The 22,594-nt window shown below is 41.4% G+C and overlaps 1 protein-coding gene across 3 annotated transcripts; it reads left to right on the top strand.

Annotated features, from left to right (window-relative positions):
- Positions 1-1,282: 1,282 nt before the first annotated feature.
- Znf558 (zinc finger protein 558) lies at positions 1,283-21,640 on the top strand. Of its 3 annotated transcripts, none has more exons than XM_059267367.1 (7): positions 1,283-1,504; positions 5,304-5,565; positions 6,060-6,148; positions 6,708-6,834; positions 14,643-14,738; positions 18,359-18,453; positions 18,901-21,640. In XM_059267367.1, the coding sequence occupies exons 2-7, from the start codon at positions 5,535-5,537 to the stop codon at positions 19,684-19,686; spliced, it is 1,224 nt and encodes a 407-aa protein (XP_059123350.1). In that variant the 5' UTR covers positions 1,283-1,504; positions 5,304-5,534; the 3' UTR covers positions 19,687-21,640. The 3 variants fall into 3 exon arrangements, with proteins under 3 accessions (XP_059123350.1, XP_059123351.1, XP_059123349.1); XM_059267366.1 differs by lacking the exon at positions 1,283-1,504 and adding an exon at positions 1,709-1,979; XM_059267368.1 differs by lacking the exon at positions 5,304-5,565.
- The last annotated feature ends 954 nt before the right edge of the window (positions 21,641-22,594 follow it).

Raw genomic sequence — 22,594 nt, 5'->3', positions numbered from 1 at the left:
TTCATGTAATTTCGCTACTGTTATGAATCGTACTGTAAATATCTGTGTCTTCCAGTGGTTTTAGACAATCCATGTGAAAGGGTCCTTCAACCCCCTACCCCCACTCCCGTTAAGAACCACTGCTGCATACAGTCATGAGGACAACCCGAGCTTGGAAACATCATCTGAATAGTAAAATAATCTGAAGTAAACCCACTCCTATTTATTAAATCTGGGAGGGGCATGAAAGCACATTTCGAGAACAATTTTGTACTTGGAGGGCTGAGGTCACAGGACTCTTGTCCTGTTCTCTTGGAGTTTTTTCACAAGCAATCAGAATTCTCCTTACACAGCTTCATTCACGGATCGTGTTGTTACATGGTCCAAGGCGGGTCACCTGCAGTAGCACCCCTGGGGATGATCTTACATTCCCTAGGACCATAGGACTCACACACCCCACACTACTAATGCCCGTCCATATTCCCATCCCTGCAATTCCAATCCCTGTTCCTTGGGACACAGCAAGCCTATCTCACACCCTACACTACCATTGGCCACCCCTAAAACTAATTTCCACCCCCAGTCAACTCAGTTCACTCCCTCCAGGCTTTGTCTGTGCCTATCATCATCCTGCCCCCGGAACTAATCCCCACCGCAGCCACTCCCTCCGACTATCCCCCCACCCCACCCCGTTATCATCTAACCCGGCCGGCCAAGCTTAGCTCTTCCCGTGCCCAGGTTCTGTTCCTCCAACAGTCCCCCGCCGCCGGAACCGCCCCTGGTCTCCTTGGCTGGTCTATCCCGAAGTCCAATTGTGTACAGAGTCAATAAGCAAACTGGGAAGAACAGTTACAATCTACAAGGGTCCACGGATGCCAAATCCGCCTCCTAACCCCGCCCTGAAACCCCCGACTAACTTTTGGGCGGAAGTGAACTGAGAAGGGCCGGAAGTGGAAGCGCAGGGCGGAACTGAAGGAGGAAGCGGGCTCCAGGGAGCTGGTGTAGTTTTTCCTCCCGGTGGGCGCCTTGGGCCGCTGGGAGGGGCGATGTAGTGTGTGCACAATGGGCTTCGGTCGTATGGAGAAGGAGCTCTGACCGCCAGCGTCCTCGGCAGGGAGTCCCCGGACTCCTGCTTCCTCCCGGAGGCCTCAGGCCCCTTCCGTCGCCCAGAGATAAATCCCGAGCTCTTGCACTTCACAGCTCTGGAGATGCTTTTTGTTCTCCCAGAGGGAGGCGGAGCGGACAGAGCTAATGTTAGCGGGCGGGTGGAGGCCCAGGACGCTATTTTGGGTCCTGTCCTGCAAGGCGCAAGCAGTGCATATTAGCAGTAGTGCTGGGGGTGGAAATCCTTCAGCTCTGTGAAGTTCAGTCCTGTCACTTTTAGGCCCTCTAAGCGACAAGGCATGTTTACCGTCCATGGAGTCACTGGAAGATCGCTCTCCAGTCAAATAAGTTGCGCAATTAAATAGACACATCATTTCATCTTCTGCCTGCCCTTTTGAGCTTGTGCCTGCATAGAGATCAGGTAATTCCATCTTCCCTGCCATAGGCTGGGCTCCTATTACATGTTAAATTCGTAAACACAGGTGGAGGGCGGGTATAGAGTTTTTTTGTTTTTTTGTTTTTTTTTTTTTTCCTATCATACATAACTCGTGCTTTCTGTAAAAGGCCTCAGCAACGATTTTTATGCCTTTTTTCTTTTTTTCAGTTAAAAAAAAATCATTCAAACAGATTTGTGTTGAAACCTCAGTGTGAGGTTGAAAACGCCTCAGTGAACACCTGCCTTCATTAATCAATGAATTTCATGTAACCAGATGTATGTGATGTGGAATGTGAAGCAATGGAGTTCCAGCCGACCCTGCAGTATGGAACTTCAATAGGGCTTTTCTTTTGCTTGTAACAGGTTGTAACTCTAAGGATGCAACCACTTAAGAGTGAGGGTTGTCTGAAGAAGCTGTATCAGTGTTTGATGGGTTTATATTCAAGGGATGCATACTAAGGTGTGTAATAAGTAAATGTAGTTACGTGCAAATTATATGAAATAAGCATAATTAACCATGAATATGAATAAGCACATAAATGTAGAATTTTCTTGTGTACCACAGCACTGAAATTTTCAGGATTTTTTATTAAGCACAAATATATGAGATATTTATGTGTCTTTTTAGCACTTACAAGTCTTTCCTGTAAATGCTAGAACTACTCAGTGGCATTCTTCAGAAGTCATTCCATATGACTTCTAAACACCTGTACATCCTCATGAAGTTTCAGAGTAAAAGGGCATTATGAAACAGAAGTTCTGCGATTCTTTATGTTAGTAATATAAATCTAAAATTGAATAGACTAGCTACTAAATGTTGATAAGAATTGAAAACATTTGGAAGAATATCAGAGAACAACTTTCAGATTAAAGAGTAAGGTACAAGGCTGTCCTTCCTTCCTACCTTGCCTCCTAATAGGAATTTAACATTTCTGAAACAACAGTATGATCTTTTATAATATGGAAGATATTTATTAGCTATATGTGTTTGATTTCTTTTGTCCAGGGCTGGGGTTCAAACACTTGTCTTGGACAAGTTAGGCAAGTGTTCTACCACTGAGCCACATCCCTACTCCTGCCAATTTTTATTTTAGCATTCCTATAATCATATTAAGGGAATATTTGGTTATTGTGTAATTGATACTCATTATTGCACAAGTTAGGATGATCAAGACCTTCATTTTATTCAAGGCTGAAGAGTTTTCTAAGACAGAGGACCCCGAAGACTCAGAACAGTCCTAGACAATCTAGAACAGTTGGTCACTTTGATGAGCTGGGCCTTGGGCCTGACGCATGAGGCCCAAAACAGACTTTGTCCTATCTCTATGGGATGTACCTGCTAACAGAAAAGACGGTAAAGATGAGAATGTTGAGGACTGAGTCTAAGGAGACAGCAGAGCCATTTGGAAAGGAGTAGTAATTGGGTTGCAAGCTAATGGTGCCTGGTATCTCAAATTACTGTAAACAGTGGCTTCAGATGGCACAGAGACATCATTTTCTTGATGTCTAAGTGCCTCAGGCAGCTTTCCTATAAGCTTTTTAAAAAGCCTTTTCCATGTTACACAAACTTTCCACATTCCTGGTCTTGTGGTTCTTTCCTCCATCCTCCTTTGTTCTCCCCACCCCACCCCCAGGTTTTATTCTATAGAGCCCTGGATGGCCTCGAACTCACAGATCCTCTTGCCTTTGCCTCCTGAATGCTTAAAGGCATGCACCACTATACCTGGCAATCTTCCTCCACTTTCAAAACCAAGGAGGCATCCTCAGCTTTCTTTGGCTCTGGGTTTGTCTGCCTTTCATCCTGTCTCTATCTGTCACTTCCTCTCTCTTTCTCTGTCCCCTCCTGTCTCTTGCTGTTCGTATCTCCCTTCCTACCTCACTTCCCTCCATTCACTCCTATGCTTTACATTGTCAAATCTCAGATTCTGACTCCTCTGTCCTGACGCTAATACAATCCAATTGTACATCCAGGGTATCTCCTGATTCAGTGTTTCCACCTTACTTACAGCATCAGAATTCTTTCTGCAAAGTAGGTGCTGTAAATTAGAACTGAGGCACACTGGGAATGAGAAGAGTTATAAATCTGTCTTCCAAAGAGCCCTAGGAGCCAAAGAATCCCTGTAAATCCACTTTGTCACATTGTCCAAACTCCTTAAGTGTTTTTACTCTATCCCTGTCCCATATACTCTACACTGCTTTCCTTGAGATGCATTAGTAATCAACTAAACCCCAAGAAGCTTCTTTATGGTGTGAATTTCAGAGAAAGGAGACCTCCCCTTCCTCTAAAAAAGAAACATCATGTATACACATACCACCTTCTTGATATCTTGATTTATTTTTAACACTTAAATTGAAGATCATTTTTATCAGTACCTACAGATGTTTTCAGGTTTGTTTTTATATTTTTTCTCGCTTTGTGTTATTATGTAGGTTGCCTACAGTTTTATTTAACCCTTCCTATTTGATGATCATTTGTATTTATTTCTTTTTAATTTTTATTAACCTTTTATTTATTTTTACATGTGCTACTGTGGAAGTAAGAGGACAACTTGCAAAAGTTGGGTCTCTCCTTCTACTATGTGGGCTGTGTTTATCTTATTACATTTATTTTTTTGTGTGCGGATATTATATGCCATAGAGTATGGTAAGAGGACAGCTTGCACTGGGCGGTTGTGCGCACGCCTTTAATCCCAGCACTCGGGAGGCAGAGCCAGGCGGATCTCTGTGAGTTCGAGGCCAGCGTGGTCTACAAAACGAGTTCCAGGAAAGGCACAAAGCTACACAGAGAAACCCTGTCTCGAAAAACCAAAAACAAAAAAGAGGACAGCTTGCTAGTTCTCATCTTCCACCATGTGGGTCCCTTGGATCAGGAAGAATTGTGAGGCTTGACAGCAAGTGCCTTTACCTGCTAAGCTATCTCCCCAGGACCGTTTGTGATTCTCTTAATTATTTGCTATTATAAGTACAGTCAGTGATCTTACCCTAGTCTTTTGGTATTTGAATATCATTGAGCTAATTCTTAGAAATGGGATTGAAAGGATAAATACTGGAAGTTTATGCTTCTTCGTCTAATGTTGACCAGATTAATTTCATAAGAGCTATGCCAACTGTGTGTGAAAAAGCTTTTCCTTGTTTCCTCAGCAGTTCCACAGGTCAGAGAATATCTCATCCAGGCAGCTTAGCCGGTCTGACCCTCTTCAGGTAGCTAGGCTGGTCTCTGTCTCCTCAGCAGTCCTTACTGCTTATATTACTTTGAGGAGACAGGGGCCTTGTGAATCCGATCAGTTTTATGGATCGGGGTCTCCTGAGTTGTTTACTTTTCATGTTTTAAGGAGCCTCCTTTTAGAATTTCCAGAATCTTAATAAGCCTCCTTAGAAATTTGTGAGTTTTAACAAGCTAAGACAGAAATGGCTGCACTCCACCAATAAAGAAATTGTTCCCCAAGTTGTGTGGACCTATTAAGCAAATTAATCAAACCTAAGAAAGGGATCATGGGAGCCCCAGTTTTCAGCCACTAGGTGAAGAACATAGGGAAGCCCACTTAGGGCTGTCAGCTGGCGTCTACATTTGGGGTATAGGGGCACTCTGGGAACTGATCCTGCAGCCTGTGAATATTCAAGCCTGATAGTGTATTCAAGCAGATTGTGCCAGAAGTAGATTGAATTAGTAGATGTCCAGCTGGTGAAGACTTCAGAATTTCTGTGGTGCTTGAAGTGGGGAGAATTCTTATTGCTGGTGATGTGAAAGCAGAGGGAAAACAGACCTTTTTTCTTCCCTGGACAGACAACCTGCCATGCAGGATAAAGGTCCAGTGTGGGATGTGCGTGTTGAAAGACGGCTAAGATGAACAAGTTGAAAAGGGCTCGTCTTCAACCCCCCTGGGAAGGAGAGTGGCTGTGGAGACTGCCTATCTTCTGTTGATGCCAGAGTGCTGCCCTTGGTGTCTGTGGGAGGCAGAAGTGTATCTGACCCGTCTACTGCATTGTGCTCAGGAACTCTAGTGTTGGAGTCGGGATGGCAGCAGCTGCCATTCCTCTGATACATGGTAGGTCATTGGGTCCTAGCAGCCTTTAGAGTAAGATTCAAAGGTCCCCGTGTTCAGAAAGTGGTAGAGGATGGGTAGCCATTGAGGAGGCTCAGGCCTAGCAGGAAAGGAGTGAAGCCCAGTAGTCCTTAGATATGATAGATAGCTCTTAGAATACGATGTAACTGCTAGGTGTTGGAACTGTCGTCTTCATGATGATTATATGGTCTCTTTTGAATTATACCTTTAATTGTTCCTGGAATAAACATTCTCTTCCTCATAGGCAGTCAGACCCAGGTACTCTGAATCTTAGCTAAGTTGAGACAAGGTTATGCCGTGTTTATGAAAGCTGTGACTAAGTATCTGTGCAGGGGTAGAAGAAGGTGCTATGTGTGTGCATATTCATGCATGCTGTAAGTGTGGGTGGTGGTATATTGTCAGTCTCAGGTGGATAAGTAAACCTCAGAGCATCCTAGGATATCCTAGATTCTCTTGATTTATTTCTTCTTCCCCAGTTCAGTCTTCTCTGTACCCACTCTCTCCCGAGAAAGGACACACAGGGAAAGAAGGGCTGGCCAATGAGTTCTTGACAAACTTGATACAGGTGAGTTGGGTCTTCATTTTTTCCAAGTCATTCCTTGCATAAAACTTGTTACTTTAAAGACTTATACACTCCAAGCAGGATTCCCAGGCATCTGGAAAGGGCTCAGAGACATCCCAGAAAATGTCTGTTGCATCAATATTCACTGTATTCTCAAAGCTCCTTCCAGAGGCTCTAAGGATGCCATACACTTCCTAAGAGCTTGTAGTGAGGTCAACTAAAAGTTTGACTGTCTTTTTTTCACAGTTTATCACAGCATGGGGAAATTAATCATTCATGTAACAGTTATCTCTCCCCTTTGTGGATTGTGCCAGGCTTGTGCTTAGTCCCAGGAGATGAGATTACAGGAGTTCAAGTCTGAGTGGAAAAAGAAAGGGACTTTGGGAGGTAGGGCAGTAGACCTGAGAAGAGCCAGGATACAAAGCCTAAAAGCCAAGGCAGATAGAATTCAATGTGCCTAACATCTTTTGCTCTGGATTTTCGTCTATGGGTCTACCATCTTGGGCTCTCTTATTGTCTTTGATGGGGTCCTTGGCTAAGCTGTGATGTATGAATGATTTAGGAGCTGGTGTCCTTCGAAGATGTGACTGTGCAGTTCACAGAGGAGGAGCGGGCTTTGCTGGATCCTTTACAAAGAACTCTGTACAGGAAGGTAATGCTGGAAAACTGGAAGAACCTGGTTTCACTTGGTAAGCCACCATCAGCCCTGTGCTGCATTTATTTAATGACTCAAGCAAGATTTTCAGTCCAGTTTATTTATTGGTATAAAACAAAACAATGTTTAAATCATTTTAAAATATACAATTGAGTATATTTTAAAATATAATATAATATATATATATATATATATATATATATATATATATATATATATATATAAAATCAGCTTGCAAGCCAATGGATTCCAAAAGGCTTGTCTTGGTTACTGTTCTATCACTATGAAGAGGCATTGTGACCAAGGCAACTTATAAAAGAAAACATTTAAGAAACTGTAGGAGATTGCCTACAGTTTCAGAGTGTTATTCCATGGCCATCATGGTGGATAGCATGGTGGCAGATAGGCAGGTAGGCAGTCATGGCCCTGGAGTAGTAGCTGAGAACTTACATCGTCTATAAGATGGAGGCCAAGAATGAGAGACAGGGCCTGTCCCACCCCTAGTGACAGAGCTCCTCCAACAAGGCCACACCTCTCAGTCTTCCAAACAGTCCACCAACTGGGAACCAAGCATTCAAGTGTATGAGTCTTATGAGGTCATTCTCATTCAAACCACCGCAAGGCTTCTTCATAGGTCCTAGCTTTGGCTAATCCACTCCTGCCCACCATCTCCTTTCCCCAGTCACTCTATCTCCACTTAATTAAACTTTAACCCCAAGTGTATCTCCCATGTCCTTTTCTGTCACCTGTGTTCAACTGTTCCCCCAATTGCAGTTGTTTTTTTTTTTTTTTCCTTCCTCCTTGGATTAGAAGATTATAGGTTTCCACACAACTTTTAGAGGGGTTGTTTTTTGTTGGGGGGGGGTTGTTTTGTTTTGGGTTTTTGTTTTATTTTGAGACAGGGTTTCTCTGTGTAGCCCGGCCATCCTGGAACTCACTCTGTAGACCAGGCTAGCCTTGAACTCAGATATTCACCATCCTCTTCTTCCCAAGTGCTGTGATTAAAGGTGTGTGCCACCACCTCCCCACTCCATAAAGGTTTTTCATGTACCCTTCATTTAGTTAAGCCTCCTGCTAATACCTCATTTCCCCATTCTCTACCCAGCTCTAATCTTGAACTTTTCTGTCCCCATATTCCATTTTCTATTTTCATTTTACTTGTGTTTTACTATTTCCCCATCCACCTATGTCCTGAAGGCATCCTTCACCAGTGGAACATATTTAGTTTCCTACCTTCCATATGTACTCTGGTTTAAAGATACAAAACAGAAAAACTTGAGGCTAGGAACCATGTATGAGAGAAAACATGCAGAATTTGCTAAGGTGACTCTCAAACCCCATCCATTGCCCCTGGTTACCATTAATCTGCTTTCAAATACTATATTTTAAAGGTTTAGCTATGTACTAGGGTTTCATTCATTGTAATGAATAACTAGTATTATGGACATACCAAATTTTGCTTATCTATTAATTGATTGTTAAGAATTTGGTTACTTTTTTATTTTTTGGCTACGGGTATTTTTAATAATATTGTTAGGAGTATTTACACATTAGTTTAAACATTGGCTTTTATTTCTTGTGATATTTCTGGGGTTGTTTTGTTTTGTTATGAACACTCAAAGTCTTCCATGACATATGCCCAGTTATACAGTCACACTAATGCATCTGGAATATTTTCTTTTGATCATAGTCATTCTAATGGATGTTAAATGATACCCATTGTTTTTGATTTGCATTTTCTTAATGAATAATGATATTAAGCACCTTTGCTTGTACTTGTTAACTATTTAACTGTGAAAAAACGTCCATTTAAGTCCTTTGTCCATTTGGGTTATTAGTATTTCTGTTAGAGCATGAAAATTTGCTAGGTATTTTGGATACCAGAGACCTTTTCAAATTTCAGTTTTCTCTTAATTCCTCTATTATGCATCTTTTCATTTTCTCAATGCTGTCTGTTGTCTTAGTTAGAGTTTTCATTGCTCTGATAAAACTGTGACCAAAAGCAAGTTGGGAAGGAAAGAGTTTTTCATCTTGTAGATCTATCACTGAGGAAAGCCAGGACAAGAACTCAGGGCAGAACCTGGAGAAAGGAACAGGAACAGAAGCCATGGAGGAATGCTGTTTACTAAGCTCCTCATGGTCAGTGAACTGGGCCCTCCTGTATCAATCATCAGTCAAGAAAAAGTACCACAGGCCAGTCTGGTAGGGGCATTTTCTCAGTTCAGATCCTCTCTACAAAGGGACTCTAGCTTGAGTCCAGTTGACATTGTGTCAAGTTGACCCCTTGTCAGCTCGACGCATAAGCCCATCACTATAACTTTTACTTTCTTGTTCATCTTAAAGACCTCATTTTTTGTTGTTGTTGTTTTTGAGACAGAGTTTCTCCGTGTAGTTTTGGTGCCTGTCCTGAATCTCACTCTGTAGACCAGAATGGCCTCAAACTCACAGAGATCCTCCTCCCAAGTGCTGGGATTAAAGGTGTGCGCCACCACCGCCCAGCAAGATCTCATTTTAATATTAAAATAATAATATAAAACCTTCTAACTTTTAAAAGTCCCACAGTCTTTAAAAGTTCAATCACTTTCTAAGCCTAGTCTTTTTAAAATATCCAGTCTTTTTCAAAGTTCAGAGTTTGTCTAAAATATTCGAAGTATCTCTAAAATATCCAGAGTCTCTCTAAAACTACAAAATTATTTTTTAGAAGTTCAGTATCTCTCAACTGTGGGCTCCTGTAAAGTAAAAAAAAAAAAAAAAAAAAAAAGACACAGTTTCTTAACTCCATGTGGGAAAAACCAGGGCACAGTTATAGTCAAAGCAAAAGAAAACCAAAGTTCAACAGTACAAAGCTAGGCCCTTGATGTCTTCTGATCCATTCACAGTCCTCTGTGCTTCTCGGAAGGGATTGAATCGTTATCTTGAGCTCCACCCTCCACAGCACACAGAGCTTGTCTCCTAGGCTTAGGCCAGCTCCACTCTACAGCTTCTGATGTCTTTAGTCATCATGCCACTCTACTGGCACTCCAACATAGTGCTCTGGTCTCCACTGCAACTGAGCTGGCTGTACCTTCAACTAATAGCATCCAGGGTTCTCAGCTTCTCTGTATGACCCCTTCAATCCTGGGCCTTCTACTGCAACTGAGGTTTTGTCATCACCAGGGGCCTCTCCCAGCTTCTCTTCAGGGATTCCTTCATGCTTTCAAAAACAGTACCACTTCAAGGTTTCTCTGTGTAGCTTTGGAGGCTTTCCTGGAACTCACTCTGTAGCCCGGGCTGGCCTCAAACTCACAGAGATCCGCCTGCCTCTGCCTCCTGAGTGCTGGGATTAAAGGTGTGCACCACCACCGCCCGGCCGACTTGGAGATTCTTAACAGTACTCAGTTTAGCTGTTAGCATGAGGTACAGTCTTGACACCCTCAGGACTACAGCAGCTTCTGTGTGCTGATCCTGAGGAAACACTTCCCAGAAAATTCTTCCTCAGTTATGCTATTCTCTTATTCACAGCTGATTCTGCAGTCCCAGCATCCATTGTCCCCACAAAGCAAAGATTTTACTACAGTGGTCTTGATCTCTTGTTAATCACAAGAGACTCAGCTATAGCTGAGCAGACACCACAGCTTCTTCACCCCTCTAGCTTTTCTTTCTTACTTTTTTCTTTTTCTTTTTCCATTTTGTTTTTTGCCTATGATTTTGATATATTCAAGAAGACATTACTAAATGCACCTTTTTAAAAAACTCAGGCAGTGGTAATGCACGCCTTTAATCCCAATACTTGGGAGGAAGAGGCAGGTGCATCTCTTAATACTAGGTGGGCCTGGTCTACAGAGTGAGTTCCAGGACAGTTGTGGGTACACAGAGAAACCCTGTCTCAAAAAAAACAAAAACAAAAACAAAAAAAGCCCTTCTGTATTTTCTTCCAATAATTTATAGGTTTTAATTCTTACCTTAGGTATTTGATCATTTTGAGTTAGTTTGACAGATGATGCAGAGGAAGTTGAACTTCATTCTTTCTTTTACATTTGCCTACAGTTATCTAGTGCCTTTGTAAAATGGTCTTGGATGGTGTATCAAAGATTGATTGATTTACTTTGCATGTATAAGTGTACTTGAATGCTTTTAATTCTATTCCAGTAGTCCATGTGTCCGAGTTATATAATATTGTTTTGATAACTTGCTTTGTAGGGAATACAGGCCATTGTATTTTTTTAATCTATGTACATATGGAGTGTGTGTGTTTGTATGTGTTTATGATATGTGTGCACCAATGTGGGAGAGTGGGTACATTGAGGTTAACATTGGATGTCGTCCTTGATTGCTCTCCACCTTATACATTGAGGCATGGTCTCTTACACAACCTGCAGCTGGCTGTTTTGGCTAGTCTTGTGAGCTAGCTTTACATGTGTTCTGGTGATCCAGACTTTCACTCACATTGCTGAAGTAAATACTTTGCCCACTAAACAAACTCCCTACAAACTCCTTTGACCTTTTTGTTCTTTTTTAACAGTTTATTTTCTGTTTAGGATTCCTAGAAATTTTACAGATTTTAAAATGAGGTCATTCATTTTTCTAAAGTAGAAAGGTAGTGACAGTTTTGATCATTATTGAATTATCTCTGTAGATCACTGGCTAGTGTTATCACCCTAACACTAGTAAGGTTTACAATGTATATTCTTCTGTTCCTCATTTGAAATTTTATTCCATTATTGTTAGAGGAGATAACAGCATGAGCCATTGATTTTTGTTACAGGATGGTGGTAGTGGTTTTATTTTTACTTATGGAATTGAGTCTCTCTTTCCCAGGCTGTTCTTGAACTCTTTTTTATTATTATTATTATTATTATTATTATTATTATTATTATTATTTTGGTTTTTTGAAACAGAATTTCTCTGTGTAGCCCTGGCTGTCCTGGAACTCGATCTGTAGACCAGGCTGGCCTTGAATTTAGAGATCACCTGTCTCTGCCTCCTGAGTGCTGGGATTAAAGGTATAAGCCACCACTGCCTTGCTTGTTTTTGAACTCTTATGTTCAAGTAATTTCTGTGTCAGCTTTCTAAGTAGCTGAGAGTATAGTCTCACAGAGCCACACCTGGTACTTCATTTTTTAATATAGTAATACTGCTTTTGTTACCTAATTTAGTCAGTGCTGGACATTGTTGCATGTGCATTTGAGTTGAATATGTTTTCTCTTGTTGGTGCATGTACTTTACATGTCCTTAGAGCCATTTAGTTTATTCTTTATGTCCATTGTTTCTTTACTGACATTAGGTGGTCAGTTCTCTGTAGCACGAATCCCAATTGGTCTTAATAATAAAAACCCAGAGCCAGATATTGGGGTAAATGCTGAAAGATCAGTAAAGGAGCCAGCCACTAGAGAGACTTCTTACCTCCACTGAATCCTCAGCCTGAAAGGGCCGAGCTCCTCTCTCCACCCTGTCTTATCACTTCCTCTCTCGGCCCAGACATATCACTTCCTGTTTCCTCCTCCCAAGTGCTGTGATTAAAGCTGTATGCCATCACTGGCTGGCCTCTAATGGCTAACTCTGTACTCTGATCTCCAGGCAAGCTTTATTTGTGAGAGCACAAACAAAATATCACCACAGTTCTCATTTAAAGGAATTAATATGTTATTGAAACTAAAGTGTTGAAATCTCAATTATTATAGAACTCTATCCCCTTCTAAAATCATGGTTTCTGTCTTTCTCTATTTGTCTGTCTTCTCTGTGTGTCTCTGTCTATCTCATATTATGAGACAGTCTCCCTATGTAATAAGGCTAGACCAGGTTGGCTTCAAACTTACAATGATCTTCTTGACTTTTAAAAAATTATTAGCAATATCCTAGTAAAAGCCCATGGCTGGGAAAGTCATCGGCCCTAGAATGGAACCTTTTATTGTTATTTTGCTAAATGACCATGCTATCAAAGTATCTTGTAAATATTTGTGCTTATACCCATAGACCTTGGCTACTTTCAACCTTGGTTAAAAAATCAGCTTCTTGCAGTGGTGAGGAATCAATGGAAGAGATGCATAATTGGTCAAAGTCCTGAGAATAAGAGACTCAGTACCCATTTCCCATTTCTAAGTGGGAAAGCTATATTACCACTACCCTCCTAAGACTTAAGGAATGTCACAGAAGAGGAGATAGGAAGAACATAAAATATGGAAGATGGAGAAGAATACTATGAAGTATGGCTTTCTAGGCATGACGTGGCTGGCACACTCATGAATTCACAGCAGCTGTGGTTATTTGAACAAAACATGCATAAGATCAAGCCAGCCAAATTCCTTCATAGTTAGGATAGATGATATCTAGATCCTACCCGCCTCCTGGGGAGCTGGTGGCAATTGATAGAAACTAAGAGATATGAAATTGAGAGAGGGACCTATTGAGGAGGATATAAATGTGATCATGTTTCATTGTATTTATGTATGTAATTCTCAATAATAAAAGTTTAAAAACCAGGTTTGGATTTTAGAGTGTTTTGGATTTGCATTAGGTTAATCAATCTGTGCAGCAAATCTGGAGTCTGATTTTTCTCTATCTGTGGGGTTATCATGTTATTCATTGAATGTAGCGTTACTGATGTTTCGAAACTAATTTTCCAATATCTAGATTTATCAGATGCAGACGCAGGTAATTTGTCAGATATTTCTTTCAAGTACTAGAACCAAAAACTTAAATCTCTTAATCTCTTCAAATGAACTTTGTGCTTGCATGAGGGTATATAAATACTAAGCGAGATGGTTGCTAACACTACCTTGACCTTCTGTTTCGTGCAAAGCCAGAGATTAACCAAGAATGTGAGCCTAGTGCCTTGTAAGGTCTTCCCTGGGTGTATGCTTTTACCTTGGATTTATCTGTAACAATCTTGATTCTGGAGAACATTATGTTTACAATAACCTTCTAAGCAAACTTCTTTTAGTATACTTTTCGGTTTAGTGCTTATTTGTATCTTCTGTTTTCTCTTATACATTGACCTTTAAATGTGTTTATCACATGTGTGTCTAAGTTTGGAGTTAAACAAATAAAGGAACACCTTTTAAGCCAATCTTGCAGGAAGTCCCTGGAGGCCAAAAGAAAACAGACTAAGCTCTGTTCTGCTCCCTCTGGGATAAACAATGCTTGTTGCCCTCTTTGGTACACAACCAGAACAGAGAAAGGATAGGTATGAGTCAGTTACAAATGGCCTGAAGCCCTATTACTCAGATTTAGTCAGGGGTGGGTTATTTGAATTTTGTTTCCATAACTAAACATTCTACTAACAGATTTGATTTTTTTGAAGTTTGTAGTTCCAGAAAGGTAATTTATTTGTGTAAGTTTGTTTACTGTTTTTTTTGGGGGGGGGGGTGTTGAATTTCCCTTTTCATCATTTTCATTGTCAATTTTATAAGTCTTTCTTAAGCACTTTTATCTCCTTAAATGTGAATAGGCATTTCGAAGCACAGTAGTGAAAACAGGTTTGGCCCATATTTTCATGGAACTTTCTGTCTAATGTTTTCCTTGAGAAATGATTCTCTCTCTCTCTCTCTCTCTCACCCTCACCCTCTCTCTTGTCCTGACTTTATATTCTCTATAGTTCAAACTTTAAGGGCCTTTTAAATGTATATTTGAACTTAGGCATGCACATCTGGGATTACTAATAACTCATTACTTTGAAATTGAGGTAGAGGTACTTATATTTTTGTTCCTTATGAAAGTTACTACGTTCTTTGGAATTTAGACAAAATTATTCCACTGCAGCTAAAGTCACATTTTTTAATCTTCAAAAGTTTGGCTTCAGGTTTATGGAGTTGCATAGCGCTTGAATAATCTTTCTAACATTACATGTATTTTCTCCATAAATAGGGCATCACCTTGATAAACCAAATCTGATATCCCAGTTGGAGCAAGAAGACAAGGCTATAATAGAGGAGAGAGGAAGTATTCCTGGCATCTGTCCAGGTGAATAGAAGTGGGTCTGGGCTCTTCTGGGAAGTGACTATTGAAAGGATAACAGCGCTGGTGGCTGGCGCTGGTTACTGCATGGAAAGGTCACAGTCACGACAGAACCCAGTGGTACCTTTTAGAGCTTTTAATGGAGGGAAGGGGGAGGGGAGGAGCCAGCCCTGGCAGAGAGGAAACAGAAAGAGAGGCGCAGAGAGAGAGACCGGAGGGGGGGGGGGCATGGCGCCACCTTATAAAGGCCAGGATGCATCTGTGCACATAGGCCCACGTGCAGAGATCACACGGTCACATCTGCGTGACTACATGACCGTGTAACCATGGGGCCTGGGTCACACAGGACCCGGAAATAACTAGGCAGAGATGACTAAGTGTCCCGCTGGGCATGCACTACCATGGGGCGTGGTTGGAATTCCTAACATCCCGGACTCTTATCTTTTATAAAAGATGGCAGATGAGTGGGTGTGGGGCATCATTTCTCCCAAAAACTGCTTCCAGCTGACTTGGTGGGCATCAGTTGGTTCTTGGGGGGAATAGGGAGGGGAGTTTCCGAGGTAGACAGGAATTGTGGGATGATGTTCTGTCTGTCGTCCATTGCTCTGGAACCATGCATCCATCTTGGCTTGGTACACTGGCTGCTTTTGTATCTGACAGGATGCTGGTGAGACAGGAAAAGCCTGAAGTAGATCTGACCTGTCCAGATGGATTTAAGCTGGTTTCTGGAGCTTGGGAAAAATTTTGAACATGTTAAGGAGCAGCCATGAGAAAATTAGTGACCATTTGTGGTGTTTAGTACTCCGCTTGTATTGGTCAGTGTTAATAGGAGAGACAGAGATTGGAACATGTTAAGCTTTATCAGAGACAAATTATTTTAAGGCACCTGTTTCCTTTACTAGTTTGGCATCCAGGAGACAGGTGATCAATTGTTGGAGCATTTAACAGTAATAGATGGTTATATTAAAGTCTGTTTTTATAGAGCCCAGACACTTTTGGGTCTGGGGGTATAAATACCTTTTAGCTGTTACAGTTTCTTACTTGATGATCTCTGGACTCCAGTTCTGTGGTGGTCCTATAACATTAGCTAAGCAATGAGTTAGAAGAGGGAACTGGGAAGAGAAAAGCTTGTGGTGCATGAGAACTTACTTCTTTGGAATTAGGGACAAGGCAAAGATCAGGGCCCTGTCTGTGTGCACCTGAGAAACACAGGCAGTAGATCTGGAGTGAGGCACGTGGAAGCTCCTATCTTAGCTGGAAATCTTTTCCCATTAAGTAACCCTGAAAGTGCAATTAAGTCTGGTGAGGTGGGTAAGGCTGTCCTCCCTACCCCGACAATAGGGAAACAAGGAGAGATGACATCCCCAAACTCCCAGGACCGGGTCAGTGGCTCTGGTGTCCAGAAGGAAAGAAATGGATCACTTCCATGCTGCGTTCTGGGTTCCCTGTGAGCCTGTGGCCAAGCCTAGGCCTGCTGGAGGTCTTTGTCTATCCCCTTGCCTCTTGGTGTCTGGGGGCAGTCAGCTGACTGGTTGTCTTTCTAGGCAGCACTTTTAAGAAGGCTGTTGATGGCCTGGCAGGGCACTCGCTAGCCCATGGCCTTTTTCCTCACTTAAAACAGGGACCCAACAGCTTTCAGGAGTCAGCGAGTGCCAGCACTTGGCAATTTTGTTCTCGGGCTTCTTATCTCTTCCCTGGCACACCTTGAATGCCACAGATGACACTTTTGCCTGTGGTGTCAGGAGCCTTGCTCTCCAGATACTTAAGTTTTAGTCGGGGAGGTCTGGGGAATAAAAGATGGATTTTACTCCATGTCCTGAATTTTTTTTTTCCTTGATGTTTGCTGGCTTGAGGACAGCTTTTGGAAGATCTGCCAGGAGGCCGACTATAAACTGATTTCTGGCTTCAGAGCCATCCTGACTATTGTAAACTTATTTGCATGGATCTTAGCCAGCTTCCAGACCCATCTGTGCCTCTCATGGCAGCTTGAAAATGAGTGGGAGGAGTTAAGGTGAGTTAAACTGAGCCCGCCCACAGAACAGTAGAGAGCCCTCCCACTGCCAGAGAGCGGAAAGCAGAAGTCAGCTAGACAGAAATGGTTGTACGTGGCAGAGAAAACATGAGGAGGGAGAAGGGTTGAAAGCTTTAGCAGAAAGCTTGGGGATAAAGTAACTGTTTTATGAGGCCAGATTTACTGGTATCCGCCAAATTTCTGCCCCTTTGTCCCATGGCTGCAGCCGAGAAAAAAATAAAAAATTAAAATAACAAATCAGGATCAGATTCGAATCCCAGGTGTCCTTGAGGCAAGGAGAAAGATCTATGAGTCAGCACAGGTTATCCAAAACGCCATCGAGTTATGAATAAGGGCTGGGGTGTATTTACCCAGAGGACCCCCCAGGGGCCAGACAGCATCCTATACTTCGTCAAGATAGAGTGTGTCATGGTACGCAGCCAAGGACCAGCTCCAGGGGCTCCGTTGTGAAGAATATAGGTCAGGCTCAGCTGTGGAAACAGCGGAGGACTCACGTGTGGGCATCCATGGTGGGCAGTCGAGGCCCTCAGTACAGGGGTTCCCTGCAACACTCAGCCCCAGAAGCTGGGTGTGAAGAGAACTTCCTATCCGAGATCCGAGTCCACAGCACCAATGAAAGGATAACGGTGCTGGTTGTTCAGCGGAAGAGTCAAGAGCCATGGTTACCAGAGTTAGAATGGGCTTTACTAGAGAGAAGAGGGGATAGGACAGGAGAAGCCAGGCCTGGCAGAAAGAGGGGCAGAGAGAGGCGGAGAGGGAGAGAGAGACAGACGGAGAGACAGAGACCCGGGGAACATAGCGCTGCTTTATAAAGGCCAGGACACATCTGCACAGCAGGCCCATGCTCAGAGATCACATCCACGTGACTACGTGACCACAAACATGGGGCCTGGGTCACGCAGGACAGGACGTTTGATCCAAAAATGACTAGGTAGAGATGACTAAGTGTTTCACTGGGCATGCAGGACCATGGGGCGGGGTTGGAATCCTATCAACTATGGCCTGGGAAGCAGGAGTGAAAAGTAAGGTATTCTTTTCCTCTGAAAAAGGTAGATAGGAACTACCACTGTTTTTACTTTTCTCTCAACTCTGCCTTTGTCATCTCATGCCTTGGCCTGTGAAGGAAAAACAAAGATGCAGTTCTTTGCATTACAGATTTTAAGTCATAGGCTGGAGACATGGCTCCAAGGTTAAGAGTACGTACTGCTCTTGCAGAGAACCAGAGTTCAGTTACCAGCAACCACATAGGAAAACTCCTACCTGCCTATAATTCTAGCTCCAGGAGAACCCAACCCCTCTCTTTACCATAGATATCAGTATATACAAGCACATATAAACAATTAAAAATAAAAAAGAAATTGTAAATTTTAAGTCACAGTTTCCATTCCTGATCATTTATTTTGTCCATTTCTTATCCATCTCAATATATGTCTAGAATACATTTTCTTTAACTCCTAAAATTTCCAGATCCAACTCCTCCTTCTCTCCAGTCTTTACCAAGTATTCTGATCTCTCAGAGTCTTTCTTAAATCATGTGTACACCTCACCACTTTTTTTCATCTGTTGACTTATTTTTCTTTTTAATTTGTTTCAGATTTGGAGACTGTACTTAAAGCCAAATGGCTAACTCCTAAGGAGCATGTCTTTAGCAAAGAAGATGCTAATGGTGGGAAAACAGTCAAATTGGAGGTAATGAGTTCTGGTTTTCCCAGGTTAGAAAAGATAGGAAACCCAGAGAGTCATCATGAACAGTATCATCTAAACTTGAGGAAGTGATGTATCTAGGAAGGTACTATGAAACGATATTTTGATAGAGAAAAACATTAAGCCAACTTCAGACATATTTTTTCCCTGAGAATTTCCACAAGTTCCCATTTCATTAAGCGTGAATCAGGTGTTGAGTGCTTGAAACATAAGTGGTCCTAAATTATCAGGAAACGTTTTTGAATATAAGGATATATAGCCAAATGGCTGTGCCTTTGAACAAGCTCAAACTAAGCAGAAGTTATATATAAGCACTAAAGAGCCAAACTGTTTTATAATGTCATAGATTTTTCTGGGAGAAGGAATCTTATTTTAGCATGTTATAGTATTAATATTATAAATTATAGTTAAAATTTATGTCATAATTAACAGGAAAGAGATCATCATGGAATGAAAATCAATGAATGCAATCAATGTTTTAAAGTCTTCAGCACGAAATCTAACCTTACTCAGCACAAGAGAATTCATACTGGAGAAAAACCCTATGACTGTAGTCAGTGTGGAAAATCCTTCCGCAGTAAATCTTATCTTACTGTTCACAAAAGAATCCATAATGGGGAGAAACCATTTGAATGCAATCACTGTGGAAAAGCGTTTAGTGATCCCTCATCCCTCAGACTTCACGTAAGAATTCACACTGGGGAAAAGCCCTATGAATGTAACCAGTGTTTTCATGTCTTTCGTACCAGCTGTAACCTCAAAAGCCACAAGAGAATTCACACAGGGGGTGAGAATCACCATGAATGTACTCAGTGTGGAAAGGCCTTCAGTACAAGATCCTCTCTCACTGGACATAATAGCATTCATACTGGAGAAAAACCCTTTGAGTGCCAGGATTGTGGGAAAACCTTCAGGAAGAGCTCATATCTAACCCAGCACTTAAGAACTCACACTGGAGAGAAGCCCTATGAATGTAGTGAGTGTGGGAAATGCTTCAGCAGTAGCTTTTCTCTAACTGTGCACAAGAGAATACATACCGGAGAAAAACCATATGAATGCAATCACTGTGGGAAAGCTTTTAATAATCTCTCAGCTGTGAAGAAGCACTTAATGACTCATACTGGGCAAAAACCCTATGGATGTAACCATTGTGGAAAATCTTTCACCAGTAACTCCTACCTCTCTGTGCACAAAAGAGTACATAACAGGTGGATATGAATTGTGATGAGAAATTACTGAGAGAAAGCTTTGTTGATCTAAGATAACTCGAGAGAGTTTACATCAGGTGTACATGTTATCTATTGGTGTATAAACTCACCCAAATTTTGTGGCTTTAAACAAATACCTCACACTTTATAGGTCAGGAATATGAGGACACCTTAGTTGTGTAGTTCTTCCTCAGGACTTCTCATGAGCTTGCATTCAAGACATCAAACAGAGCTGCGTCTTCTAAAGTTGTCATTGAAGGAACCACTTCTAGGATGGCTCCCTCTCACATGCCTAGGAATTGACTGCTGGTACACTGACTCACCGTGTAGGCCTCTCTGCGTGATTACATATCTTTATAATATGGCAAAAGAACAATCCCTCCCCCAAGGGAAGGGTGATTCCTTCCAAGAGAAGCCAATTAAAAAATGAAATATGACCTGGCCTCCAAAAGGTGTATTTTCACTTCTTCCCTACTGCATTCGTCAAACACAGACCGACCTTGACACAGTGTGGGAGAAAACTACAGATTATCTGAGGGTCAGGAGACAGCTCTCTGAGAACCATCTGAGAAACTTGCCAGGAAAGTAATGAAGTTTTCAATAGACCTTAATCCTTTTAATCAATGTGAAATGACATTTGGTAAATTGTTAAATCTTTCTGCAAAGACACCTGTGTGATAAAGCTTTTTAGTTCACTTATAATATGTCCCCAAGATTATGTATTAGAAAAAAACTGGTAAGTAGAATGCTGGTCATGTGGTAATGGTCTTCAGTGATGTCAGTCCTTACAGTCTTTCTTGTGGGAAATCACACCACTGAAAAACAAAAGAAATTCAGAAAACTGTATAGCAAAGTGTTCACATTACTCACCACAGATAATGAGGTGCTCTGCTGTGATAATGGGAAATCTTCGACTCTTTTCCTTCCTTAAAGAGGTATGAAAATGCTTTCTGATAAGCCCCCTTGAGTATCATAGGCATTGGCAAGTGTTTGAGGATTCCTGTGATGCAGGAAAAAATTGGCAATAATTCTTCTAAGCACATAAATTAGAGGGACACCTTAGGAAAGTGAAGTAATACATGTCAGGATGCTCCAGCATCAGCTGTCTGCTGAGTAACTGTAATAATTTATACAGAAAATGAAATGGATGAGTGTGGGGATGCCTCTACCAGTAGGTAGTATCTGTAGGTTCAGTTACCAGTTTATTAATTTTCAATCTTTGTTTTATAAACATGTATGTTTATATGTATAACCCCACCCCAAAAAACAGCCCTTCACTTTTCCAGAAATTCAGTGTAGTGTATTTATAGCTTGTCTTCTGAAGGGCTGGGTGTGGTGGCACACACTAGTAATCCTAGCGCTCAGGAGGCTGACAAGGTAGATTGTGAATTTGATGCAAGCTAGAACTGGCTAACATAGTATTTTTGTCAAGAGTATAGGACTTTTTGATATTGATCTTTTTTCTTCTTTCTGTCCTGCAAGTACCTAGTGTCCATTTTGTGCTGCTTAAGGCCAACAAGATGGCTCACTGGGTGAAGGTGCTTGCCACTAGACCTGATCACCTGAGTTCAGTCCCCAGAACCCAGACAGTGAAAGTAGACAACAGACTCTGACATCCACACATGTCAGCCCAACAACAAAATCAATATTTTTTTAAATCTGCAAGTGTATTAAAATAATATGCCAGGATTTCTTAAAGCCTCAAGACTGGCACCATGAAATTTGGAGGCCGAAGGAAAAGCCTGACTTCTCATTTATTTTCTATTCCTCTCATACTTTCTCTTGGCAAGTGGCTGTATGATCTGGAGTGCGAATTGTTTTCTCTTGTTTTGATCATGATGATGTAAGCAGTGGAACAGTAACAATGATTTAGTTTCCTCAAAAACCTCTGACTGCCGGGCGGTGGTGGCGCACGCCTTTAATCCTAGCACTTGGGAGGCAGAGCCAGGCAGATCCCTGTGAGTTTGAGGCCAGCCTGAGCTACCAAGTGAGTCCCAGGAAAGGCGCAAAGCTACACAGAGAAACCCTGTCTCGAAGAAGAAAAAAAAAAAAACCTCTGACTGAGTACATTAGTTCTAGATTCTTTTTTTTTTTTTTAAATTCATGCTTTGATTAAAAGTAACCCCTTTCTGGTTGAAGCCAACATGATTTGCTGTTTGTTTTTGAAGCAATGTTAAGTTCCATCTTAATGCATGTCTAACTGGTAAACCTGTTTGTCAAATAATATCCATAGTTTTTTGAAAGTAATATATTCTCTTACATGTTGATATAGGGTGTATGCACATTAACACATTCAATGTTAACGGTATGTACAAATTGTTTTCTTTTAAAATAATTTTGTAGTAGAGCCATGATAGTCTTCCACTATGATTATGGATTAACATTCTTAGAACTTTGTCATTTTTTTTTCTATTTATTCTTCAGTTCTATAACTAGGTGCATACAAGATTGGGTGCTTTTTTCTGTGAGGTGTTCCTTTTTATAGGGACTACATTTTTTCATAACAGGACTATAATGCATTGATAATAAATGGTCAAACACTATGTAGTGCTTCTCATAGACAAGCAGAAATGCCTTATAAGTAACTATTGAGTACTCTAAATAAACATCAGTGTGTTCTTTTATTATTCCCAGTTTACCAATGAAGAAGTTAATATGGCACACATCAGTCACTTGCCTGAGTTCTCCGGCTAATAATAGTATAGTCCTGATTTGAACATAAGTCTGTCTATTATCTTAATACTAGCCCATCTATTGAGTATGTTCTGGGAACTGTTGTGTAGGTATTTGCTGAATTGAAATATTCTCTCCTAGAGGATACAAGGATGCCCTGAATGACATTGGGAGAGGAAGCTAATGAAACAGGAAACTTGTCAAACCTTCAGGACTCAAAATGCTCAGGGGTCATCCCCCAGATT

The sequence above is a fragment of the Peromyscus eremicus genome, chromosome 7 (assembly GCF_949786415.1).
Source record: "Peromyscus eremicus chromosome 7, PerEre_H2_v1, whole genome shotgun sequence".
NCBI lineage: Eukaryota > Metazoa > Chordata > Mammalia > Rodentia > Cricetidae > Peromyscus > Peromyscus eremicus.
This window is presented reverse-complemented; position numbering and strand designations above follow the sequence as displayed.

Excerpts from the sequence above, each read along its gene's own strand:
- Znf558 (XM_059267367.1), top strand. The coding sequence starts at position 5,535 with ATGGCAGCAGCTGCCATTCCTCTGATACATG. Across the intron at positions 6,149-6,707 it reads TCTTGACAAACTTGATACAG|GAGCTGGTGTCCTTCGAAGA; the intron begins GTGAGTTGGGTC and ends TGAATGATTTAG. Across the intron at positions 6,835-14,642 it reads GAAGAACCTGGTTTCACTTG|GGCATCACCTTGATAAACCA; the intron begins GTAAGCCACCAT and ends CTCCATAAATAG.